The sequence below is a fragment of the Cebus imitator genome, unplaced genomic scaffold (genome assembly GCF_001604975.1).
Source record: "Cebus imitator isolate Cc_AM_T3 unplaced genomic scaffold, Cebus_imitator-1.0 Scaffold200, whole genome shotgun sequence".
Lineage (NCBI taxonomy): Eukaryota > Metazoa > Chordata > Mammalia > Primates > Cebidae > Cebus > Cebus imitator.
In genome coordinates, this window is record NW_016107515.1 from 2,903,735 (window position 1) to 2,923,096 (window position 19,362).

Sequence of the window (19,362 nt, forward strand, 5' to 3'; positions counted from 1 at the left end):
CAGGGCTCCAGTCCGTGGACTCGTGTGAGCTTAATTACTTCCTTACTCCAAATATAGTCTCAATGAGAGTTAGGACCTCCACATATGAATTTTGGGGGGACATAGATCACTCCATAACAAGCATATTCACTGTAGTTGTTATTTTAATACCCCATCAACTGTCTATGTCATAATTTGCTTTTGTCCTGTTTTTGGACATTAGGTTATTTTCCAGATTTTTAAAGAACATCAAGAATGCTAGAATGCACATTTTCATGTATTTAACTGTTAGCTTTTTTCATTTCAATGACTTAGGCTAATTCTATCATGCTGACTAATGTGAACATTTTTACCGTTCCTGAGACATATCATCATTCGCCGTCCCAGAAGCTCTTATTTATTCACCTGCATGAGTACTGGAAGAATGCACTTCCGTAATGCTACAGGTTATCATTACCTTTATTTTTTGTTAGTTCATCTACCCAAAATTCTTACTCATTTTATTTATTTATTTGTTTATTGAGATGGAGGCTCTCTCTGTTGCCCAGGCTGGAGTGCAGTGGCACGATCTCAGCTCACTGCAACCTGTGCCTCCCAGGTTCAAGTGATTCTTCTGCCTCAGACTCCCGAGTAGCTGGGATTACAGGCACCTGCCATCATGCCTGGCTAATTTTTGTATTTTTAGTAGAGATGGGGTTTCACCATGTTGACCAGGCTGGTCTCAAACTCCTGATATCAGGTGATCTGCCTGTCTCAGCCTCCCAAAGTGCTGGGATTACAGGTGTGAGCCACCACACCCAATCATCACTCATTTTATTCCATTACCTCCATAATGAGTAAAATCAAAAATTTTCAGTCTGCTTCTTAACAAGTAAAAATATCTTCATCAATATTAGATATTATCCTTATTTTTAATTTTTGCTGCTATGTAGGTATACTGTTATTTCTCATCTATGTTTATTTCTTTTTCTATAACTGGCAAGATTAAACCAAAAGACAAATACAGGGTGATAATGGGCTTAGTAAGCATTGGGGCAACATTTGCTATTCATTTTTTAAGGCTATATGTTCATATTTTAAAGAAATGATACCTGTCAGAGGAGACAGAAAAAAAAAAAAAAGATGTGAACCCCTGCCCATTACAGGGATGTTTGGACGAGCCCTTCGTGACTTGACAGGTGAAGGTTGTCCATAATAGTCTGCTATCTCTTTTTTCTGTTTCCCCCTTCCTCCTCTCCACAGCTCTAGTATTGGCACCTTTTAGTACCCAGTGACTTCCCGTGCTGTGCCACGGCTGCTGAGTGCAACTCTCTCAGGGCTACCCTGCACTTGGCATCACTTCATACCACAAATACTCTTCTCTCCTCATTAAGCAGATTTACTAGGGAATAGCGTCTCAGCAATTAATAAAAACACTTCAAGCTCCGTCTCCTTAAGATATGCATGACAAATAATGGCATATGCATTTAAAGACAGGTGAATCTGAAAGAGTGAATTTGTTGTGATGGTGAAACTTCAGACAGAGGGGAAGAATTAGGACACAGAGGTGAGCCAACCTTGAAGTAGGACTCAGGAAATACCCACAAGCTCATTATTCAACAGCTGGCAATTCTCTCTCTCTTTCTCCTTCTCTTTAAACATTTTTATTTGGAAATAATTTCAAACTTACAGAAAAGTAAGCATATGCTTAATCTATTGTTAACATTTTACCCCATCTGTTCTTTCTCTCTTGGCGCACACACAATTTCTTTTTCTGAGACATATGAAGAAGTCGCATACATCATAGTCTTTCATCCCCGAATACTATGAGTTTCCTAGGGATAAAGATATTCTCTCACACAATCACAGTAGGGTTATCAACAGCCTAAATTCAAAATTGATGCAACTTCTTTTATCTGATCTATGATTTACATTCCAATTTTGTCAGTTGACTGCAAAGCATGCTTGATAGGATTTTCCCGTTTTGTACAGTTCCCGGTCTATGATCAGGCTTTGCATTTAGTAGTCATGTCTCGTTAATCTCCTCTAGCATGGAACATTTCCATCATTCCTGCTCTTGACATCAGCCTCTCTGAAAAAAGAGGGCGTCAGGCATATGTGCGTTTCAATCCTGGCTTTATGACCTCAGAGCTGAACAACCGCAGGCAAGCTACTTTGCCTCCCTGAACCTCAGTCTTCCCATCTGCTAGACGGAAATAGGAATATAATGAAATGCAGTGAGAAGTCAATGAAATCATGCAGGGTCCAAAGGCACCACACAAGGTGCCTGGAACCTAGTAAGCAATCACCGCATTTGATTCATGTAATAAATGTAATATAATTAGTTCTGTTTCTGTCACTTACTTGCTGTATAACCTTGTGAAAGTTGCTTTGCCTCGCAGAGACCCAATGTCCTCGGTTGTGTAAGTGGGGCTTTTAATACCTGCTTCCTAGGATTGAAGGACGTAACCTAGGCAAGGCATCCAGCTCAATGCTGGCGCATGGAAGTGTGCAGTCAATGCTAGTTCCATTTCCTCTTGCAAATACTGACTAGCTTTTCAGCAATAAGGCCTCCATTTCCCTTATCAGTGTCCCTTTCATACAGAATCCTCAAAAGGGAAATACACACTTTGTGAACGTTAACTCCAGGAGCAAAACCCTTACAGGAGGTGCTATCCTTTGAGAAGTTCTGCACATCCAAAGAGGATAGCTCTTTAAAGGAAAAACTGGAAACTTCACCCTCTCTGTAGATGTTTTTACCAAGCGTATTTTGGAATAATCTTTTCTCTGTTGGTCAAACAAACTGCCCTCGTAGGTGTGGTGGGTGCGGTGGAGGTTTGGGGAGTGGGGTGTTGGTGTGCCTAGGGTGGCCGTGATTCATTGTTGATTGAAATTAGACTCTGGCATCCATGTGACCTTTGTGTCATCATGGAAACTCTGATGAGAGTGACTACCCAAAGCAGAGCTCTCCAGGGCTCAGCACCCTCCCTCCTGGAATGTGTCCCAAGGTCTTTCCAGAGCCAGTCAGTCCTCTGCTCAGTGTCACCTCTCCAAGGAAGCCTGCCCTGGGCTCTGCATCTAATGTTGACCTCCCTGTTTTCATGTCTTCTTAGCACTCTATGGCCTGACCTATCTGTTTATCTGATTCTTTTCTGTTTCCTTCACTATCTGTAAGCCTCAGATAGATTAGGGAAGATGCCTGTGTTACTCTCCACTGAACCCCCAGCCTAGGTCATGGTGGTCATCAATTTCATTGGTCACCAATATCCGTTGCTTCAATAAATGAGTCCTCTTCACCCTGTGATAATGAAGCCCAGTGAAGGCCTTGAGCCCCACCATGACTTGGAGGGTGCATTGTGAGAGCTCAAGAGGGTGTCTGTGGAGGACACGCTAGGATTGAGTTGGGGGGTCATGACATTTGATCCCTGAAGGGAGAAAACAGCTTCCACTCTAGGATAGGGTTTCCTCTTTCCTTCTTTGATTGCAGGTGGTTGTCATGATCCAGTCCATCCTGGGTGCAGAAACCCTGGGGCTTGCCAAAATTTCCTTTCTGAACCATCTTTTCAAACATGCGGGACATTCTCTGTCCAATCGAGCTGCAGGAAAAAAAAAATAGAAATTTGTGGATGCAAAATGAGATTACTGACGTAGTTGCTGAAATTTATAAAACTCACCCAGTGATAGGCAGTGTGGTTGTCTGTGAAGGGGATAACCATGAAACCTTCAAGCTCTCCTTTGTACCCCACAGCAGGTGGAATCAGGACCTATGTTCGAATCCAGTCAAGCTATATACATCTGTGTGACTTGGGCAGACGCTTTTCCTCTTTTAAGGATCAGTTTCCTCCTCTGTAAAGTAGGAGTGATAAAACCTATCAAACCGTCAAGATGGCCCCATGACACGGGGCCGTAAAGGTCACATAAGGGCTTCCCTGTTGTAAGCTTAAGCAGGACAGGATCGGGCTCAGGACCGAGGCCTCTGGGACCACGCTCCAGGTGGCTAGGGGACCACAGATAATGCACTTCACCCCTCTCAAGCCTCGGTTTTCTCACTTGTAAATGGGCCATGATAATACCCAGGGTATATTTCCTAGGGCTATTGGGAGAACTAGTTAGAATATATTTTTCACATAAAATGTCATTCAGGTAATTACGGCTGTTTAAAGCCTTATAAACTTAGATTTTGCCCTCCTAGACAGAAATGAAACAATTGCTGTGATTGGGTCTGATTCATACCCAAACCCCTGTACAACACAACAGACTTATTGGAACAAATCAGTGAAAACAATTGCTCTTGTAAGTTGTCAATATCCTATGCAACAAAAGTGCTGGTTCCCATCTGCCAGATGGGTATAGTAATATAATGAAATATATCATACCCAAATCCCTACACAAAACAACAGGGCATATTGAGCATTTAGGCGGAGTTGAGGGATATCTCCAAGAGAAAAGATGGAGTTGTCACCTCCCACATGCTCTGCTGCATCTTCTCTTTAAGTTTTCCCTTTGCCCAAAGCGACATGGGCCATCCGTTTAATCAGCCTCCACCGCAACTCTGTTTAGTTCCTCAGGAAGCCAAGTCAGCAACTGCTCGGACACCTCATCCCAAGATGTGCTGATGGAGTATGGTCTGCCTCAGAGGGCCTCCTCTTCGATTAAGCCTATACTGTCTGGTTTGTTTGTGAACAGAGCTCGGTGGGTGCCATGTGGCTCAGAGAGGTGGCTGGAAGTGACCTTCCATGACTCAGTTCCACAGGTTTGTTTGCAAGAACACAGACACACGAGTGGCCGCTGACAATATGTGTTCTAACATCATATATGGGGCATATTTTGCTCAGAAACATGCCCTGTTAGTTGTTGAAACCCTTTTGACATTCCCTGAAACAAATGACATTATGGTGTATTTTCTTTTGGGGGGCAGTAAACAAGTCTTCTATGTTGACAATGATAATATTATATTCTACAATCTATTTGCATTTCTCTATTCTGTGGATTTTATTGCTTAGTATAAATCCCCAGGCCGAGGTGCATTAAGCTTCACTCAGGGAGAAACAACGCATTTTATCATAGGTCTGGACAGCTACATGCGCAAGATGCTACTGTAGGGATTGGTTTTGGCCAGATGTGCAAGAGAGATGCATAGAGAGGAAGAAATGCATACACGTGTGCGGATTTTGGCATGTGTACAAGTAGCCTCGAGGATTTTCTTTGGGTCTACAGTCAAAATGGATTTTCAAGAGGAAGCTGTCTGAACACACACCTCTTCCCTGTGCTACATACCGTCCCATCTCCGCCAGCCAGGTTTTCAGGAAAGTGATCAGCACTTGCTTCAGCTCTGGCTAGAGCTCTTTGGCCAATGTGATGGGCAGAAAACTGGAATGAGGACAGAAAAGCACCTCGGAGGCTTGAAGAGTCAAGTCTCCCACCACCTTGCTGTAGGTTTGTTGAATACTTCTGAGCGTAGGAACATTTTTTCTTAACAGACAAGTCAGGAGCTGCTAAGATAAACCGTAGCAGTAAGCTCGAGCCAGGTTTTAAGTTTACCATTGATCGGCCACCGAGTGCTTGCTATGTGCCGTGCATTGTGCTAAGCACCATCTCATTTAATAGTTACAGCAATCCTGTGAGGTAGGTGCTACTGTTATCTCCATTTTACAGATGGGGAAACTGAGGCACAAGTTTCACAGCTGGTAACTTGTGGAATAGAAATTCAACCACTGGAGAGTCTGGGTGAAGTTTTTTGTGGGAGGAGAAAATAGGCTGTCTAAATTTGCCTTGGGAAACCATCATGGTGGTCACAAAACCACTTCTACGGCTTGCCTTGATGTAGCAGGAATGAACATTTAAAGGAAGAATGAGCGTGTCGTGGTTACGATGGGATGATGATGTCTGATGAGTTGTTTGGTGTCTGTGTCTGTAACGCCTTTCTACTTCGGTCAAGGCTATCATCTTTTCCTCTCTTTTAGTGACGTTTCCTAGATGTAGAAAGTGGGAGTATATTGGGCATCTCAGAGTTTTTGGCTGAACTGAAGGATCTGGTGATAACTTTACCCCCAAATCTTTGGGAGAAAAATAGGCAGTCCCTGCTTCAGCTCTGCTCAGAACACCTCACACACGCTGGTTTCTGTGTCACTAGACTAGTTAGGTTAACCAAATGGGTCTTCTAAATACCCAACTTTTTATAGAAAACTTCTGTGGCTTGGATTATTAAAGTCACAAATGCTTATTTAATCGTGTTTCAAGTCCATTTACCTTTTTTGAGTCTAAGGAAGACTCAGTCAGAAGGGGTAGAGGGAAGAGGATTAATACATGATTTTCTCTTTTTCCCCTTTTTCTTTTAACTTAGCCTGAGACTTATTTGAATGCCTGTTTCATATCGAGCTTTTAAGTATAACATTTGTGAGTGAAATTGCCCCTTTTATTTTCAAGGTAATTGAATTCCATTTTTCACTTTCCATTTCCCTCTAGAAAAATCAAAACGTTTTCAGAGCTTGGCTTCTTAGTGGGTGATTTTCTAGGGTGGGAACTTCAGAATCATAAGACATTCTAGTGTGGCAATGGCATTCAGGACCCAGACGGCCAGGTCCCTTCTCGGCAGATGAATAGCCTCCACCAGCCGGTCTTGGAGAACATGTTAATTTCACTGTGTTTTTATTTGAAACACTGAAGGAATGCCCATACCTTGTCCTTGGGCCAGGGCTGGGGTGAAGGGAGCTGGATTTCTGTCCAGAATCTTGTCATCTGTAGGGCAGCTGAGGGGCATTATTACTCAGAGGCAAAAAGGCCTGGAACCCTGTGCTAAACTGGTTTAGATTCATGTCCCTGAAAGTGTTGGACAAAGGAGAGTCGATTTTAGGTGGCACCTGGACACGACTTTAAATAACACTGTATCACATAGTGACACAATGATTGTCTTTCCAACTCTTTTTCAGTCTTTCCCATTATCTTAGGGACAAAGTCTCAGTTTGGTGCTGTTGTGTTGAACTATCTTCTCATCTCTGTTTTTTAAAGACAGATCAAGCCTTAGTCTTAAGGCTTTAAAAGGTAATAGTTTCTGATTTGGATTTAATAACATTGTTTTATTTCCTTTTTAACATTTTTATGATAACTTTTGCTTTATAGCAGTTTTAAAAATAAGATAAAATTTTCATTTGAAAACAAGTTGGTTGGAGATTTTTTTCACTCTTATGCAGATGACCCCCCCCCCTTCACAGCATGTGAGCCACTGAAGTCGGGGAAGCGGGAGCTTAGGTGGTCAGGCAGGAAATTCAAGGAGGTTGATTTCTCCCAAGTCAGAGATGATTGCCACTTACTGGAAGGCTGTGTTGGAACAGAGTGGGTGGAGGCATGGGGAACAGAGCTGATTTCCAACCTTTCCACTGCCCTCACGGCATGTGTGTGTCTTGGCCTTCTTTGGTTTTCTCATCTGTGGAATGGGTTTCATGAGCAGTTGGAGGAAAGCAGACTAGCTTCATTTTCTAAAATAGGGTGAGTGGTGTGAATGACATTCACCCCAAAGGTGCAGGCTCCCTACTTCTGTTTTCTTATTGCCAGGGCTCCAAGTTTGCCTCTGGGTGGAAGGGGAAGGTGGACTAGAACTCATACACGCTGCCCCCTGGTGAAGAAATGCACCCTGAGGCCAGAAAATAGCATAAACCCATCTGGCAGCCGCAGCCCAGCAGTGTGAAGATCAAAGTCACGTGTGAGTTTCGTGCAGTGACAGAGCCTTTCCCCTTCTCAGGCTGCAAATCTTTGGCAATCGGAGGCAGGCTCTGACTTAAGCTTAATTAAAATTCACTCTTAATTAGGGCCATTACTTAAAATCAATTCTACATAATAAAGCTGTGTAATCATAATTAAGGCCCAGAAATGGGATTAGGAAGGAAAGAATGCAAAAGCCAAACATGGGTGAGCCTGGTGCTGGCGGGGGCAGCAGCAGAGACTTCTCGAATTAACAGAATTTTCAAATAGCCAAGGCCCTGTGAGGGCTCTGATGAGAACCTCGGTGGCAGGCAGCACGGCAAGCTAATCAGAAAAAGGATTTGAGATGAACGGACCCCCAGAGGCAAAGCTCCGTGGTGCGGTGTTATGGGCAGGGGGAAGGAATGGCATAAAACGGAGGGACCAGATGAATCTCCTCTCTGGGCCCTGTTTCCCCAGCTGTGAAATCAGGGTGGAGGGCAGCTGTTTCCAAGCAAGGATGTCTCTAATGGCTGTCTGCAAACTCAGGACCCCTGATGTGGGGCTCTCCTGAGGGATTTCACGGCAGCGAAGTCAGGATCGATGCCATCTGCTTGTAGCTTGAGAGGGTTCCTATGGAGTTAAGTTTAGTAGTTGGCATCATTGCAGTGTGGTTGTTTATTTTTTAACTCCTAATGAAGGAGGAGGTGTGAAGTAATATTTGCTAATCTCTTGCTTCCACACTGATGAGCACATAAAAATTAGGAGCTTGGTTTTGGAAAGAGACAATCAGCTTTGAATTTTGGATGTGCCAATTAGTGGCCAAGTGGTCGAGGGAAACATTGACTTCACTTTTCAGTTTATTCGACTGTCGTATGAGAATTCTAATCATAGTAGATGGCTTGAAGGCTGTTCTGAGAATCATGCGTATGCTCACAGCACAGTGCCTGGCAAACAACAACTAATTTTATATTGTTTCCATGTATTTATAGTGTTGATTATATTTACATTTTGAATTTACTGTGCGTCAAGCACCGTTCTGTTTTACATGTATGAGCTAATTTTATTTTCACAATCACTTTCTGAATAAGCATTATTATTTTCTCTGGTTTCTAGATAAGGAATCTGAGGCTCAGAGAGGTTAAGTATCTTGCCTAAGGGCACACAGAAAGTAAGTAGCAAATAATAAGAGCCATACAAATGGTAGTTATTATTATGAGGATACTATCTGTCTATCTGTATGTGTTTGGAAGCTACAGTGAAGCCCCAGGGGAGGTCACTTACCTGTCATTGTCTCCCAGAACCCAAGCCTGTGCTTCTAATACTGCAAGAGTAAGGCCAGGCATTTGAGTTCAGAGCGCAAGGGGCTGCCAGGTATGGATTCTAGAGCAGTGGAATTGGAGCCCAGAGGGAAAGCCAGAGAGAGCTTCTCCCCACACCTGTTTTTCTTTAATTAATTATTTTATTTTAAAGATGGAGTCTCTCTATGTTGCCCAGGCTGAACTCAAGCTCCTGGGCTCAAGGGATCCTCCCGCCTCATTCTCCTGAGTAGCTGCGATTGCAGGCGTGCACCACCATGCCCCGCTCTGTATCTGTGTTTCGACTCGGCGTTTTCGTTCCGTTCACACCTCTCATGCCACATATATGAGTGCTAACTGTGTGCTTGAAGCTGAGTTGGCCTGGACATACACTATCTTATTTAGTTTTTACCACAGCCTCACAAGTCAGGAAATGTTTCTCCCATTTTGCAGATGAGGAAACTGAGGCTCAGAAAAGCAAAGTTCATTGACAAAAGTAGAATATATCCTTTAACCTCAAATTGGCACTGGGCTGGAAATTGGATTTTCAATCCATGTCATCAAACACCATGCAGTTCCAGAAAAGCTGCTCAGACTGGGGTACCTCCCAGACTCTGCCTCTGCTCACACCCAAGTCAGCAAAAAGGACTTTTCTTTTTCTTTTTTTTTTTTTGTTTGAGATAGAGTCTTGCTCTCATCGTCCAGGCTGCTGCAGTGCCGTGGTGCGATCTCGGCTCATGCAACTGCTGCCTCCTGGGTTTAAGCAATTCTCCTGTCTCAGCCTCCTGAGTAGCTGGAATTACAGGTGTGCACTGCCATGCTCGGCTAATTTTCTGTATTTTTAGTAGGGACAGGGTTTCACCATGTTGGCCAGGTTGGTCTTGAACTCCTGACCTCAGGTGATCCACCCGTCTCTGCCTCCTAAAGTGCTGGGATTACAGGCGTGAGCCACCGCACCCAGCCAGGACCTCTCTACAACTAGATTTAGAACCAAAGATGCCTTGGTGCTGGAGATGTCCTGCAGTTCACATTTCCCAGACAGCCTGAGGCCTATGCAGTGATTCCCCTCAGTGGTATCCATTCTGCTTATATGCCTCCAGTGAGAAGGACATCACCACTAAATTCTCACTTTCTTTGACAGAATGGAGCCAGAGAGAAATTTATCCTGGAACTAGTATTCATGAAGGCCTTCCAGTTCAGACTCAATACCATTGCCAAGTCAGTGTGTTTGGGTGAGTATGTGTTGAAAGCGTTAATTTGTTAAATGCAAAAGTTTCAATTGTATCACAATTTTTGCAAATCTGTGTTAGAATTTCCTCATTTGTTAACAAGTCAAGAACATTAATTGGAAAAGAAAATGGGATGAGGTCTGGTCTCTTGTCCATGCCTAGGGCCTCTGAGAGTCAGCAAAGACATTCCTCGTTGAGCTCAGATTTGTATGTTTGTGACATTTCTGCTCCCTGGCAAGGGTCCAGAGAGGACTGGCTCAGGGAAGGCGTATGGTGCCACTGCCACCCTTGACCTGGTTGTGTGGGAATGAAGGGAAGTCTTGCTCTGATAAGGAGGAGTACACGATTACTGCTCAGTGCCAACCTGATGCCGCCCAGGGCCCTCCTGTGGCTGAAGGGAGGGTAAATGGTGGAGGGTAGGGGACCTGGTGGCCAACTCAAGTTTCCTAGGATCCCAGAGGGTCAGCTCTATAAGCAAATGGTGACCACTTCCTTGTGCCTGCACCAGGCACCCCGCCACACAGCTCCAGGGGGCACCATTTTCATGGTATTTTATGTCAATGCCTCCCTGTGGAGTTGTGCTACACAGAGTCCCTGAGGCAAACCCCAGCTCCAGGGAGCTGAACCCCACATGGAAATACTGGGCCCCAGTGCTCACAGACCCTGACTCCTGACCTGAGGAGGCTGCCGTCCCTCTCCCTGCACAACCTCTTTGTCCTTCAGCACGAGAGCATTTGCCTCTATTTACACTAAATAGAGCCAGCTCCACTTGCTGGTTCCTGTATTTTGGGCAAGCCGAGCTAGAGGCCCCCGAAGCCAGTCCGAGCAGGCAGCTGCGTGTCCTGGTGGTGGTCATGCGATGGCTCTCCTGGCCAGGTCCTCCTCCAACAACGTTTACTAAACACCTTATCTCCCTGAAAACACATGAGCTAATGTTTATGAAAGATCACCCTGTCCCTTCCACCAGGCAGTGGGGGTGCCGGGGTATACTCCCTTACCTTCTTTTCTTCCCTTTGCCCTCTTCTGTTCCCCTCATTTGGGTAGAAAACCACACTGGGTCTTCCCTCACTGCAGGCCTGAGTGCAGAGCAGACCCTCCACAGGACTTTCCATCAGCTCCATGTCTCCACTTTCCAGGGCGCATGCACCGCCCCTGGGAGTGTGGTCAGCCTCATCGTACACAGGGGGAAGCGGGCTGAGAGCAGCAGAGCCTCTTGGCCAAAGTTATAAAGTGGGTTGGTGGCTGGCCTGGGGACCCAGGCTACTGACTCCTAAAGCCTCCTCTGAACTGCTGTATTTGTGATAACCATTCATTTAAACAATCCTGATTTTTCTACGGATGGATGGCTGGGTGGATCAATAGCTAGTTATATACATAAATAGGAAAAAAAGAGCTGAACAAATGCATAGGTGGATAGAGATGATTGTGTGGATAGAGAGGTGACTGCAGACAATTCTGGAAGAAAACAGGAGAAACTGTGGACAACAGCAGCCTCTAGGAAGGGACTAAGGCATCTGGGGAAGAGAGAGAGAGATGACTTTTTTCTTTTTTGCTCTCTCTAAACTGTTGGAATGTTTTTATGTGCATACATTAGTTTTTTAAAAATCTCTTTTGCTATTTTTTGCCCTCTCTTCTTGTGTGTCTGCCTACAAGAGAAATAAGAAGCCAACACACTAGAAAAGTTGCAGGAGATTCCTAGGGGTACCCACAAAGTTAACTCCTTGCCAGAAACCTGCTCCTCCAGATGAATCCAGCGCACTGGACTGGCTCAGATGCACAGGTGGCACAGACCTCTACTGAAAAGAACAATAGTGGAAGGCCGATGAAACCCAGATTTTGAAGTCTGAGAGCCACGTGGGGCTGCCCCAGTTACCTCTACCCCGGGTCAGTGACCAGAGAATCCTTTAGCAGCAGGAGCAGGGATGTTTATTTCACTGGTATGTATAAAGCAACTGACTGAAAACAACCTGCATGCCCAGCAACTTAGAACTGGTTAAATGATTTTTGGTTAAGCCACACAGTGGAATATCATGTGGCTATTAAGAATAAGTCAAAAGTCCTAGACTTCCCATATTCAACATTAGATTTAAAATAACTGAACAAACACCTTCACAATTAGGCTTCCTCAGGTTGAAACGTAAAGCCAAGTCAACGTGTGTCAGAATGTTAACAACAGCTAACTCTTGGTTGTGATGTTCTGAGTAACTTCTGAGTAACTTATATTATTTTTCAGGTTTTTTTTTCCACTACTAATGTGCAAATATACACATTTGTAAAGATCAATAACATAAATCTTTGCATAGGCAGATTGGAAGGAAATCAGACAAAACCATACCTTTGCGTAGTAGAATTATAAATCATTTTCTTCTTCTCTAGAGTTTCTGAATTTTCTGCATTTGATATGTTTATCTTTATAAAGGGTCCATCATATTTATGATGATTTTTTTTAAAGACAAGTAGACAGGGAAAGAGGGGTCTCCTGTTGCAAAACCAAAGCTGCAGGCTCTCCAAAGCCCACTTACGTCAGTTCAATTGATATTGCATGAACCTCTAATGTGCAATTCACTTTCCACTGAGGGGGATGAGAAATACAGAGATGAAGGAGATGCAAACACTTTAAACAAAGAAATCACAGTCCAGTTAGGAAGATAAGATTCGGCATTATATAAATTACAAGGTCTTATCCAAGAGGTTAGCCTGTCAAGAGTAACAGCAATAATTACCCAACAATATGTCAGAGTGTCTAGGAGGTCCAGCTTCAAAGCACTTCATCTTCATTCTTAAACTCATCTCAATTTCTTAACCATATGGGGCCCAAGCCTCAGCTACCTCTTCTGTAAATGTAAACTACCTCTTAGGGTACCTTTTGAGAGGATTAAATGAAACTTGAGCATGAAGGGGCTGAGCTAGGTGCTCTGGAAATAGTCCTTCCTCAGCATGAGAGACGTTACCATCATATGGCTGTGGTGTTTGTGGCCACCTATCTGCAAGTTATGCTTTCACAGATATGGCAGAGCTGGGATTTGAACCCACACTGATCTAATTCCAAAGCCAATGATTCTACCCCAACCAGACACTGCATTTACTCTCTGAGCCTAACTGAAATTTGTTCTAAACCTCACCCTAAGGTCTTGCCAGAAAGAAAAGCTAATTTTTCATTAAAAGATCAAAGGAGAAATGAATCTATTTCAAAGGACATAAGAGGAAGAAGGAAATATCCCTTCATGCAGGATTTTGCAACTTCGTCCATGCTTCTACGGCGTGTAAAAGTAAAAATCCTATACTTTCCATATTCAATGTTCAATTTAAAACAACTGAACAAACACCTTCACAATTAGGCTTCCTCAGGTTGGAATGAGAAGTCAAGCCAACACATACCTTTTGCTGCAGAAGATTTCTGCACTGTGAATGTGAGAGGATTTGCCTCCTTAAGCAAAGGGTGCTGGTGTTTCCTGGCTGGAGGGTAGAAAGTCATGAACAGAAAGCAAAGCGCAGGGAAAGGGCAGCGTGTGGGGAAGAGCCCCAAGGATCTCAGTATGAAAACCAAGAGGCGTGCACCAACTTGCAGGTTTGGGCTACAAGTCTGGGGAAACTGGTTCAAAACCAACGGAGGCCCAAAAGCAGAGGGAAAATTCTGTTTACAGGCTTCCACGTCATTCAGAAATGTACCTCCTTGAAAAGAGTTAATATGTTTTTTCTTTTATAAAAATTTCAATAGGTGTTTGGGAAACAGGTGGTGTTTGGTTACATGAATAAGTTCTTTAGTGGTGATTTCTGAGATTTTAGTGCACTCATCAGCTGAGCAGTGTACACTGAATGTAGTCTTTTATCTTTCACCCGCCTCCCACTTGGAAGAATGGTCTCCAATGCCATCCAGATTGCTGAGAATGCCATTATTTCATTCCTTTTTATGGCTGAGTTGTATTCCATGGTGTGTGTGTGTGTGTGTGTGTGTGTGTGTATGTGTGTGTGTGTGTGTGTATAAAACAATTTCTTTATCCACTCATTGATTGATGGGCATACGTCCTAGTTCCATACTTTAGCAATTGTGAATTGTGTTGTTATAAACATACATGTACAAGTATCTTTTTTGTGTAATGATATATTTTCCTCTGAGTGAATACCCGGTAGTGGGACTGCTAGATCCAATGGTAATTCTACTTTTAGTTAAGAAATCTCCACACAGTTTTCCATAGTGGCTGTACTAGTTTACATTCCCACTGGCAGTGTAAAAGCGTTTTCCCCCGTCCCTCTGGTCGCCTTTTTAAGGGATCTACATAAACTCAACTATAACCCATCCCATCCCATCTCCTCCTGCCTCAAGCTAGAAAATAGGAGTGCAGATAAGAAAACAGTACAGATAAGAGTGCTGGAAGGGTGTGTGTTTGAATAAGAAGGAACACAGGTAAACAGATCGGGTCACAAGTACAGTACCTGAGGCAGGTATGAGGTGTAGCTAACAGAGTGAAGTGGGCAGAAAAGGCTTCCAAAGAAGAAGGTACTTGAGTTGGGTCTTCAAGGCTATGGTGAGTGGTTTCCTAGCGGATCTGAGAAACCAAGGTGACTTCAGGGAGAGGGAAGAGCGCGCAGTGAGGCATGGGAACGCACACTGTGTTTTCAGAGAGCTTGGTGGGTTGCAACGTCTGGATCCCAACTGTGTGTAGAGGAGACTTGGGACAATAAGGCCACTGTGCAGGTAGGACAGCCCCCAGAGGGTCTTGACTGACAAGCTGAGGGACATGCTATAAGAGTAGGGGCCAGGGGAAGAGATGGACTCTGATTGGCTCCCTGGCAGTGGGTCCCTTGTGTGCTCAGCAGCTCATGGATACCAGAGGATAACAGGCCCGTACCTCCATATTGCCCAACAGGTTATCACATCTTCAGTTTGGAGAGAATTAAATTAGTCTAAATTTATCGTTTACCAGATGACTTTGGATAAGCACATATTTGGAACCTAAGAGAATTCATCCATTCATTTGCTCATTCAGAACAGTTCTTGTGCAATCACTTCATATTCAGTGCTGCTGAAATTTCTTTGGGGGCTACACAGGTTAGTAAGGCTTGGTTTTAATCTCTGGAACCTTACAGCCAGAAGGAGGGAGAGGTGAGTACTAACTCCACGGTGTTATCCCAACAACTCTGCTAGTCACTTCCCTTTCCACCACCCCTTCAAACACTTCAGTGGACTTTCATCTCTCAAGAAAAATGCAAACTCTCATCTGGGCCTAAGAATCTCTATATGGGCTACCCCTGCTCACCTCTGGAGAGGCATCGCCTTCCACCCTCCACCCCTCCTTCTGCTCCATCCTCATTGACCCTTCTTTCAATGATCCTGATAGGATGCCCTTCAGCCACAGGCCCTTAGCAAATGCTGCTCCCGTGGCCCAAGTCATCTTCCCTGGTTCGTGCCTACTTCCGATTCAAGTTGTTACCCCTTGCGAGAGTGTTACCAATCAATGTGAAATGACCAAGTCCTTATTACACACTCTCAAACTCCACAAGATGTTCTTCATAGCTCTCATCCCAGTTAAAATTAGTTTGTACTTCTTTATACGATGACTGTATTAATGTCTTTATTCTCCACCAAACTGAGAGTCCATGAGGGCCTAGACTGTGTGCTTTCTAAAAATCAGCTTTAGGCTGGGTGCGGTGGTGGCTCACGCCTGTAATCCTAGCACTTTGGGAGGCTCAGGTGGGTGGATCACCTGAGGTCAGGAGTTGGAGACCAGCCTGACCAACAAGGTGAATACTATACTAAAAATACAAAATTCTTTTTGTATTTTGTATTTTGTCTATACTAAAAATACAAAAATTAGCCAGGTGTGGTGGCAGGTGCCTGTAGTTCCAGCTGTTGGGGAGGCTGAGACAAGAGAATTGCTTGAACCCAGGAGGCAGAGGTTTCAGTGAGCCAAGATTGCACCACTGCACTCCAGCCTGGGTGACAGAGCAAGACTGTCTCGAAAAAAAAATCAGCTTGATTGTGGTTGAATTTATGTATAATAAACACACCCATGTTAAGTGTACTTATCAATGAATTTTTAGAAGTTCATTAAAAATGTATATATTGGTGTAACTGCCACTACCACAATCACATACTGAACATTTCTATCACCTGAAGAGGCTTCACAGTGCCTCTTCTCCATCTGTCCCCACCCTCAAGCAACCATGGATCTACTTTCTGTCCCTGTACATGTCTTTTCTGCAGCATTGTATGAGTGGAATCATACAGTAGACATTCTTTCGTGCCTGGCTTCTACCATTCGACATGGAGTTTTGAGTGTCATCTGTGCTGTGTGCATCAGTAATCTGTTCTTATTTATTGCTTAATGATACTATTTTCTGAGTGGCTCATGGGGGTTAATTCTGTCTCTGCAGGTAAGCCATCAGCCTCCTGAGGGCAGAGGCCACATTTCCTGATACTCTGACATTTGTTATGAGTCTGACATATAGCTGACCTTTGGGGGTGACACATTCCATCTTCTCTGACCCAGAGTATGGGAGTGACTTTGTCCCCATACTCAACAGTCACTATGACACACACAGCAGCCCTTCCCTCCAAATCCCACAAGTTAAACCTCTGGGCCCAGCAAGCCCCAGCACATCTGCCTCCCTTCAGAGTCATTCTGATGCTTCCAACAGCCACAGAAAGAAGCTCTGGATCAGCCACGAGATGTGGGGGAGTCCAGGTGATGTGGAGTTGATCATGGGGGAGTCCCTCCAGCACTGTGAACTTTTATTTCCTTCTTTGTCAAATGGAGGCACCAATATCTACTTCACAGGATCATTAAGGGGTCCCATGTGTGTGAAGGTGCTGTGCAGAGTGGGAAATACAGTGTGGTATACTGATGGTCCATTTGATCACTTAATTTCACCCCCACCTGGATTAACTGCCTATGTTACCAGGGACATGGCTCTTTCTCTCCTGGACCTTCAGTTTCTGTTCCTGTCAGGTGAGCGGTTGAACTAGAGCTCTCTAAGCTGCCTTCCATCCTGGACCCTCTTGGGGATTCTAAGTTGCGGAGCAACAGAGAAGGGGCCTGTCTGGTTTTCCAGCATTGGAAAAATTGGGGTGATTTATTTTTAGAACAACTGGCTGCTCTGAAAATTCTCTTCGTGGGTAAAGGAAGTCAGCCTCCAGTTTCCAGATCAAGACAGTGTTTTGCATCCATAGGCTTAACTCTGTAGCTATTTATAAGCCCATTAGGGAAAATAATAGAACTCCTTATTTCCGGGTGGGCTGGCTGGTGCGACCAAGCATGTCCTTTGCTGGGAACTGGAGCTTTAATGGGGATAAATGTGTCCCAAGTCATTGGCAGAGCAGGAACAGCATTTCATTTTGGAAGCCAGTAGTTTAGTTAAAACTACCTCTACATGGGCCTATTCAACAGAATATCCCTGGGTACCTACTGTGTGTTAGATGCTTCACATATATTGTCACTCTCAAAAGCTCTATGATAGGGACATTGGGCCACATTTCAAGATGGAGAAATGGGCTCAGCGGCGGATGCCTTCACACATTTCCTCAGTTAGGAAATGGCCAAGTTGGGGCCAGAATACCAGGTCCTTTTCACTGTAAAAGGCCCTGGACTAGCACAGAGGCTGTAAAGATAATTCAGAGATACTTGAGTTCTTTGTGGCCAGTAATAAGAGGCAATAGTTTAATATTTACTAAAGAGGAATTTAAGAATGTCAAGACATCCATAGCTTAGCCATCTAATTTAACTCCTTCATTTTACTGAAGAGCAGATGGAAGTCTAGAGAGGTGACCTGACCTGCCCAGGTGACAGGTGGCTGGCCGCAAAGCCAGAACTGTTGCTTACGCAGGGCTCCTGACTCCCAGGTTGGAGTTTTTCACTGCCACAGCACCTGACTCCAGGGGCAGACTGGGGAACTGTTGCCAGAACAAGGAGACGGAGAAGTAGGAACAAGGCTAATTCCAAGTCGCCTGTCTCCGTATTCAGAGTTCAGAGTGAAGAAGAACAGAGTTCTGGGAACCTGTCAGTGGAGACCATTTCATAACCACACTTTTAAAATAGCAAAATACCATGTTTTTTCCTGTGACCTCCTGCAGACACAAGGGCAAATTTCAGAACAGCCATTTAGTGAGATTCTGGTTCCTTACTTCTGACCCTTGGACACCCTCACTTACCAAGACCCTAAGAGATCATCATTCACCAAGACCCAAATACTTCTAAGCAGAAATTCCCATTTTGGAATTTTCCCATTTTTGTTCCCAATGGAACCAAGGACTTCATTTACTATTTTGCCCCCAAACACCCTTTGTTTTGAAAGGGTAATTATTAAGTTGTCTTTATTCATCAGTCACAAATTGTTTTTCCTCATTTTATCTTAAAGACAAATAGAAACTTTGGATCCGTGTGAAATGGACAGGAAATTGATGGTACTAATGATAGCTGCCCTTGACTGTGCTCCCACCGCTTGTCAGGTGTTCCGCTGAGAAAGTACGCGACTGGGCTTAGCTCATTTGACCTTCCCAACAACATTGTAGGTTAGTACCATTCTCTTCATTCCACAAATGTAGGGATCGATGTTCTGAGGAGGCCATCTCAATAGGAAGTTGCAGGGCTGGGGAATCTGAGCCACTGAGCTGTACTGTGAAGGAGTCTCTCCTAGCCTCTGCAACTTGCTGAGGCCAAAAGAGCACTTGGAGAGGCATTTGGAACCTCGAGCCCTTGACTGCCTCTGAATATCCTTAAAGAGTGTGCCTCCTCCAAGAGGCTGAGGGCGCTGAGGAGCTGTAGAGGGTGAAGGTAAGATTCAGGTGGACCCCAGCCATCCTGGGAGCACTTGGCTGGGGTCCACTGACCCCCTGAACATTGTGTTCAGTGACTGCTCACTAAACCAGGACCCAGGCATCCCACAATTGGGAACTGGGAAGGGTGGGTTGCATGACACATGAGGCAAGATGATAGACAGGCTTGCACACCAGGGAGACAGGAGTTCAGACCCAGATTCTTCCACTGAAGAGCTGTGTGACTTTGGGCAAAGGTTTTCATCCTTCAAGCCTTGGCTTTCTCACCTGTCCAATGAGGTCAGCACAACCTACCTCAGTGTTACTTCAGAGGATTCAGTGAGAACCAACATTGTCCAATGCCTAGAAGTCAGTAAGTGGATAATAATTGACAGCTGCCATCCTTGCTACTTTCTAGGTAGTGCTCCAAGAGCCCCATTGATGCCAC

At 44.4% G+C, this 19,362-nt stretch overlaps 1 protein-coding gene and 2 long non-coding RNA genes across 4 annotated transcripts in view; 2 read left to right on the forward strand and 1 right to left on the reverse strand.

The window, feature by feature from the left end:
- CUNH5orf58 (chromosome unknown C5orf58 homolog) overlaps positions 1-11,644 on the reverse strand; it is a 42,946-nt gene extending 31,302 nt beyond the window's left edge. For both annotated transcript variants that reach the window (XM_037745431.1, XM_037745429.1), the window contains exon 1: positions 11,161-11,644. Coding sequence is in view for 1 of the 2 variants with exons in the window: in XM_037745429.1 (XP_037601357.1) it covers positions 11,161-11,198 (38 nt within the window). In the remaining variant the exon portion in view is untranslated. The remainder of the gene's footprint in view (positions 1-11,160) is intronic.
- Positions 5,000-8,775, forward strand: LOC119466709. The gene is made up of 3 exons (XR_005203279.1): positions 5,000-5,583; positions 7,510-7,657; positions 8,752-8,775. It is a non-coding gene; the product is annotated as an uncharacterized LOC119466709 (long non-coding RNA).
- LOC108317332 lies at positions 8,771-13,344 on the forward strand. Its single transcript, XR_001830702.2, has 3 exons — positions 8,771-8,806; positions 10,075-10,165; positions 11,816-13,344. It is a non-coding gene; the product is annotated as an uncharacterized LOC108317332 (long non-coding RNA).
- Positions 13,345-19,362: the final 6,018 nt, after the last annotated feature.